The sequence below is a fragment of the Austrofundulus limnaeus genome, unplaced genomic scaffold (assembly GCF_001266775.1).
Source record: "Austrofundulus limnaeus strain Quisiro unplaced genomic scaffold, Austrofundulus_limnaeus-1.0 Scaffold2022, whole genome shotgun sequence".
In the NCBI taxonomy this organism is placed as follows: domain Eukaryota; kingdom Metazoa; phylum Chordata; class Actinopteri; order Cyprinodontiformes; family Rivulidae; genus Austrofundulus; species Austrofundulus limnaeus.
In genome coordinates this window covers 2,376-10,011 of record NW_013954424.1, presented here as the reverse complement: position 1 = coordinate 10,011, position 7,636 = coordinate 2,376, and the positions used below count along the sequence as shown (strand labels likewise).

General features: G+C 41.3%; 1 protein-coding gene across 1 annotated transcript; it reads left to right on the top strand.

Moving 5' to 3' along the window:
• Positions 1–1,018: 1,018 nt before the first annotated feature.
• Positions 1,019–7,148, top strand: LOC106536903 (zinc finger protein OZF). Its single transcript, XM_014034244.1, has 4 exons — positions 1,019–1,113; positions 2,101–2,192; positions 4,083–5,082; positions 5,251–7,148. Exons 1-4 carry the CDS (start codon positions 1,019–1,021, stop codon positions 5,399–5,401), a joined length of 1,338 nt encoding a protein of 445 aa, XP_013889698.1. The 3' UTR covers positions 5,402–7,148.
• Positions 7,149–7,636: the final 488 nt, after the last annotated feature.

The window sequence follows — 7,636 nt, the reverse complement described above, 5'->3', positions numbered from 1 at the left end:
CTCCTCTGCTGGGGGTCAAGCTGAGGCTCGGCGGGTCTGATTCCAATTCTAGTGACGACTGGAGCGGTCGGGTCTTTTGACAATCTGGACAGACCCCCTTTGAAACTCTTGTACATAGAACAAAAAGAGGAATATTGTCCGTGAGAATAATGTCTAAMATTAAATCAAGGTATGACGTGGGACATAAAGATAGAAGGTTCATTACAACCTGACAATCATAATGGATCGATGCKGTCAACGCCGGTCGTCGTTGTCCGTCGCCGAGATGATCCTCTTTTTAACGTCGTCCATTGCTTTATTGGCATCCAGGAACTCCTTGCTTTCCTCCCTATGATAGATGCGGAGCCGTGCAGGAAAAAGCAGACCATAGCGAACATCACGTCGGTTACGAAGAAGCCTCCTCACCTCCGTAAACGCCGCTCGAGCCCTGGCCACAGCTGCCGTGTAGTCAGATGTGATGATAATCGGTGAATCTTTAAAACTAAGAGGACCACGAATCTGAGCTCGACACAGTATTTCTACACATTCTTGATAATAGTGAAGCTTAGCGACAATAACCCGTGGCTTACTGCCTGACCTGTTTCCACCTGGAGAGCAATGGGCTCGGACCACCAGTGGCTCTTTATCCATCTGTAGAACCTCTGCTAGCAGTTTAGCCACTGCTGAAGTGGARCTGGATTCTGGCGTTTCAGGAACTCCAATAATCCGCACATTGCACCTTCTCATGCKCCTTTCCATATCGTCACACTTCTTTTTGAGCCCGACGACTTCTTCGTTCAGTTCTAACACGGTGGTGCGCAAAGCAACAACCTTGTCGGACCAGGTTGATAGGCCGCCCTCCACCTCCTTAACGCTCTGTTTCACATGGTCCAGATCTGCGCACAGTAGCATCGTTCCGTTTGCCACTTTAGCTCTCACCGCTTGCAGCTCCCCTTTTATAAGAGTAAACTCTTCAGCCAAAGCCGCTTTTATTTCGGATTTGATCACAGTTGAGAGGTCGGTTTTTATAGCGGCAAGAATGTCAGACTTCAAGGAGAGTGTGTCCGTCTCACTGCGGGAGGGAGAGGAGGGCGCCGAAGCTCTGGTCCTAGCTGCAGTCTGCTCCAAAGCACCGTCAGGCCTAGTAGCCRTCGAGCTAAAATGTTTGGCTTTCCTCGASTTTGTCGCCATTTTTCTACTCTTCCAGGMAAGAAWCACTCAGGGGTCGAGTTCGTGTGGACCAAATTTTCAAAATAGCAAGGACATTTGGTATAGAACCACAAACAGAACAAGTCGTAGCGGGAGCCACGCGATACGTCTCACTCCTCCGCCATCTTGCCCCGCCCTCCAGATAATATTGATTAATAACAGAAGTATTACTGATATTTATTAAAAGGTTGTGCATATTTTTTTTAAATAACACATAAAAGTCTACAATTTCATCATTAGTTGAATCTTATTATCTTATATTATTTCACTTAAATATCTAATATGTCTAGTTTTATCCTCCTGAGACCCAGAAGAACCAATTTCAGAGACTTGGAATGNTACACACGGATTACTAATCTGTGTGCTCATTTAGTAATCCATGCACACGGATTACTGGCGGCCATTTTTCTTTTTTCACCACTGACCCCCGGCGGGCTCCGAAGTTTTTGGATTGTGTGGAGTCTAAAAATGTGTTTGTACACCTGTGACAAGGCCTGAAACTTCTGTGCATATGTCAGCTGAAATAGATCAGCATCATCTTCAATACCTTACAAGGAAAAGGCCTAATTTTAAGCATTCTCGGCCATCCCAAAATACATGTATGGAATGTCTGAATCAAGCAGTGACTTGCCTTTTAAAAAGAGTGCAGACCCCATGAGTAGGGAGTTTCTCATCCTTTGGGCCAGAGGACTCAAAATTTGATGCAGTCTGATTTTGAAATAAAGATTTCACTGTTTTACTAACTTCAAGCATGTCAGTCATTTTTCCTGAACATCACAACAGCGACCAAAGACCCCAGTAAAGAACACATTTTTCACTACAATTGCATAAAAAAAAAAGTGAGAAAAAAAAGTAGTAGATTTTTTTAACAAACTTTATTCGGACTGAAATCCTTTGTGGCTCCTCTCCCAGTTTACCCACACGGACACTGGTGGGTCTTGGAGAGGAGACGATGTCTCCCTCTTGGGCTGGAGACGATGGACCAAACTTACAGCCAACTGGGGGTGACCTGTGTGGCTGAGTCTGGCGTGTCTCCTCCGGGAGGCATCAGACGGGAGCCTTGAGCTCGGCGTCCAGCTACCCTCCTTCCGGTAGTCGCTCCCTTCGTGAACCCCGGCCTCTGGGTCGGCGTAGTAGCTCAGGAAGCCTCCCTTTGCCGATCATTACCGTTTCTCTGGCAGCCGCTCCCTCGTAGGATGTGCACTTCTTGATGTGGCTGAGATGAGATTTAGTGACCTGTACAATAGGTCTCAAGGGAACTGTCGAAGGGGAGTTATCCTATCTCCCCAGGTTAATAACCATTAAAAATGAACCTATTACTGATCTATGACCTCATATTGTTACCTTTTGGCTTCAAAGCAACCATACCTTTTTAATATGCTATTACCTTGTTGCTTAAAAGCAACACAACTCTCAAGTAATCAGAGAAAAAACTTTAATGGACAACTTTAAGAATCAACGTCCAGTTATGAATTTGTCTTTATGATGCTGTAAGCAGTTTAAAAGGAATTTGCAAGAAAAGCCACAGTCGGTTATACAGATTAAGAATATTGATTAATAATTGATGGTGATAAAAATAAAATGCTCTAATGTGCTGACCTATCTTCCTAATTAGGTGGTGTGGCATTTTCTGTTAATTTTGAGACGGCAGGACAGGTTGGAACAGTCTGATTTACCCCATGAGGTGCATCAGATTGTTGCCTGAAGAGAGCTTCTCAGAGTTGGGCTGGATTCAATCTGGTCTTCGGTCCTTAGACTCGACGGAGGGGAATCTGTCAGCTTGCCCCAGCTGAGATGATCTTCGGATCTGCTTGCTCCTCTGCTCTCGATGTCCTGCTGCTTGCTGCTCCTTCTCCGGTCGATGGCGACGAAGACGCTTCACTGCTGGACTGCTTCGTCTTTCATACCCTTTCTGGGCCTGCTCGCCCCCCTCCTTCCTTTCTGTGGAAAGGTGGGGACGCTTTGTGTTTTTCTGTACTTTCCAGAATGAGGTAATTCTGCTGATTTTCTGCTAGGGACTGCTAGGGACTTTTTCTGTGGTGAGTTAAAGCCCACACATCTGTTTCCCATCAGCCCAGGAATGTGCCCTGTACTTCACCGTCCAAAATATAACAGCACACACTCAACCTTCCTTCATCTTAAAACACACTGTGATTCTTTCTTCCCTACATCACCATTTTACATTTGAAAACACAATAATCATCATAGTACATTAGTTAATCACTTACATTGCAATTAAGCATAGTCATTACTCAGGTTACATATGTATTACTTTGCCAGCATTAAAATTGATTAACTTCAAATCATTTCATTTCCTCCTTGTCGCCTCATTTTCTTTTCTTCTCAGTCTTCACCTCGATTCCTCTTGTGGCTTCTTTTCATGTCACGCTCCCTCCTCTGCTGGGGGTCAAGCGTAGGCTCTGCAGGTCTGATTCCAATCCTAGTGATGACTGGAGCAGTCGGGTCTCTTGACAGGACCAATTGGAACAACAAAGATATTGTCTTGTTTGCCTTCAATAACTTAAGGTACAACTTAAACTACCAAACAATTGCTAATTCGTTCTACTAATGTTCAAGCACATAAATATTAGAGTAAGTATGAAATAAACATTTGAAACTAATAAATGTTCAAAACATTTGTCTTAACAGATCTAACACTGGAAACGTTAGACAAACCCAAACTGTGTTTTGAGTTATTTGTTGTAAAACCAGAGCTTACATTGTTGGAAAAGGAAAAGAAAAGAGCTGGTACTAAGTGAGCTCTGGCTCCAGTTTAGCTCTGAAACCTGTTTGGTTAAAACAAACCACCATTGTGACCTGAGCAGTCCAACAAGAGAYGTATGTGTAAATATAAAGCTACAGTTCTCCTTTACTGTCCTGTTCATGTGTTTCAGTGGTTCCTGAAGGGGGTCAGGTGCTGATTAAAGAAGATCCTGAAGAACACAAGCATGATGAGGACCAGCAGGACCAAGAACACCACCACATAAAAGAGGAAGAGGAGGAACTGTGGAGCGGTCTGGGAGCAGAGCAGCTCAATGTGAAGCAGGAGACTGATTCTACCAACTTTACGTTCACTACAGTTCCTTTGAAGCACGAGGATGATGAAGATAAACCTCTATTCTTACAGCTTCATCAACACCAAGTTGAAGTCAGAGATCTTCCAACCAGCAGCTCAGCTCAGGATTCTGACTCTTCAGAAACTGAAGTCAGTGAGGATTATGAAGAGGATAATGATGTGAACAATCCTGACTCTCASCTGAAACATTTTGTAGACTCCGGGTCAAAACCTGATAAAGACTGTGAGTCTTCTCCCAGCAGGGTTCCTGAATCAGGTGTTAAAAACAACAGCAATGAACAGAAGTTGTTGTGTTGTAAGCTGTGTGGGCGAAGGTTTACCACAAAGAGCAATTTAAACAAACACATGAGAATCCACACAGGACAGGAACCATTTAGTTGTGAGCTGTGTGATMGAAGGTTTACTGAAAAGGGCAATTTAGACACACACATGAGAATCCACACTGGACAGAAACCATTTAGTTGTGAGCTGTGTGATCAAAGGTTTACCCAGAAGGGCAATTTAAACTCTCACATGAGAATCCACACAGGAAAGAAACCATTTAGTTGTGAATTGTGTGATCGAAGGTTTACTGAAAAGGGCAGTTTAAACAAACACATGAGAATCCACACAGGACAGAGGCCATTTAGTTGTGAACTGTGTGATCGAAGTTTTACCACAAAGAGCCATTTAAACTCACACATGAGATTCCACACAGGACAGAAGCCATTTAGTTGTGAGCTGTGTGATCGAAGGTTTACCACAAAGAGTGTTTTAAACAGACACATGAGAATCCACACAGGACAGAAGCCATTTTGTTGTGAGCTGTGTGATCGAAGGTTTACCACAAAATGTGGTTTAAACAAACACATGAGAATCCACACAGGACAGAAGCCATTTTGTTGTGAGATGTGTGATCGAATGTTTACCACAAAGAGCAATTTAAACACGCACATGAGAATCCACACAGGACAGAAACCTTTTTGTTGTGAGCTGTGTGACCGAAGGTTTACTGAAAAGGGCAGTTTAAACACACACATGAGAATCCACACAGGACAGAAGCCATTTTGTTGTGAACTGTGTGATCTAAAGTTTACCCAAAAGTGCAATTTAAACAAACACATGAGAATCCACACTAAAAACAAAGCACTCATATGACTACTAGGTTGAAACCACACAAGAGGAAATAGATTGTCTTTACACACACTTCAAATAAACGAAGACTTTGTTGCTTTTTGACAAGTTTGGAAAGTCCAGATGATGATGATGATGATGCAATGGATCTAGAAACTTTAATATGTTTGTTGACAGCACTGGAGTGATTACAGACACACCTGTGGACTCATGGCCAACTCTAAATATTGTTTATTTGTGTGACACCCCAGGAACAATCAAAAMAAATCAGTCCCGATGTCAGAAAGAAAACTGTTTATCTGCACAACTCTGGTTCATTCATGAGGTGTGTATGAACGCCAAAGTTAATGGACTGAACTTAAAAGAGCAACCTACAAACCTGAGTCACTTCCACCAGTTTTGTCAGGGAGAATGAGACAAAATTCCAGCAAACTACTGACAGAAACTTGTGGAAGGATACCCAAAACTTAAACTCAAATCATTCATTCTAAAGGCAATGATACCAAATACTAAGAACATTTATGTAAACTTTTGACTGTATTAGTTGCTCTGTTAGGTTGCTGTTATTTTGTCCTCGTCACCAGAGGGCGCTACCGTTACAGGATAGAGCAGAAGAGACTGAGTTAGGATGGACAGTAGAAACTGAAAGAGATGTTTAATAAAATGAAGTTTTATTGCTGGAATCAAATGTTTAGTTTAAATCATCTTGTTAACTGTGTTTTCAATAATTTTCTTGATACAAGACTGCAGTCAGGTAATAGTAAATATTTGGGTATTGACATTTCTCCTAAACTGGAAGACTTAATAAAATTAAATCACATCCCACTTTTAAAGAAAATTGAAGAAGATCTTATTAGATGGAAATCTTTACCCATATCACTTATGGGAAGAGTTGCCTCGATTAAAATGATGGTGCTACTGAGAATATTTATTCTCAGTGATACCAAATAAACCTTCTCCTGACTGGTTTAAGTCCTTGGACTCCTTTATCTCTAAATTCATTTGGAAAGATAAAACCCCACACATTAGCCTAAAATCATTACAGAAAACTAAAGATACAGGAGGGCTAGAGCTTCCAAATTTTTATTACTACTTCTTAGCTAATAGGCTTCAATACATTTCCAAATGGTTATATCCTACCCCACTAGATGTAACTTGGTTAGATACAGAACAAACATTATGCCATAACATTAATATTTCAAACCTTCCATTTATTAGCACAAATATAAAGCGACATGTTTGCTTTAAAAGCATCAATATCAGACTCCAAGGCATATAAGACTCTTACGACCTGAACCAGGACTTATAATCTTTGGATGCCCTCGGGTGCTGGGGACTATACCTGCTGTAATGCAGCAGCCACTAGAACTGGGACTGATTGTTGCAAAAGAGACTAATCCTAAGAAACTGGAGGTCCTCTGTTCCTCCTTCCTTCCACCTGTGGGTGACGGACATGATGTCCATGATACAGATGGAGAGACTTCGGAAAGGCTCTAAAAACACTTTCTCATGTTACTGGACTCCCTTCTTGGAACACTTTTCGAAGACCAGACTAAGCTGATCAAACCCATCTATGGTCACTCCCCTCTGTCGCCCTCCTGTGTATGTGTACCCTTGTATGTGACTATGTATACTGTTTGTACTGTGTGGGTACATATGTCAACTGCAATGTTTTATGCTTTGACCTGTGCATCTGGGCTTTGTTTTGTCCATTTAATTGTATGTTCTAAACTTTGAAAACTTAAAATAAAATTTACAAAAAAAGCATCAATATCAGCTCATCGCTGACAGCTTGGTGGGAGTTTCTGAAAATGACAAAATCTTCACTAATCCCATGTAGACAAACACCTATCTGGAACAATCCTGGCATTCTGCAACAAAATAATATGTTAAACTTGCCAGATTGGAGAGGTAAAGGAATTGAATACCTGGAAGACCTACTGTATATGAAGGTGTAAGACATTATTCCATTCAATAAATTAATAATACAATATGGTATTGATAAGAAACATTTCTTAGAATATCAACAAATTAAGTCTATAATAAAAAACAAATTTAAGCTTAATAAAATATTGTTAGAAAAACCAGCAAGTGTATTAGAGTTCCTCTCTCTCTTAAATCTCCCAAATTACTATCTAAAACTTAAATGAAACTCTCTAGAATAGACTCAATATCACTTCCTGTTATGAAATGGCAGACAGACTTATTAACTTTGACCAGAACACCTGGTCACAAATATGCTTAAAAACATTTAAAATG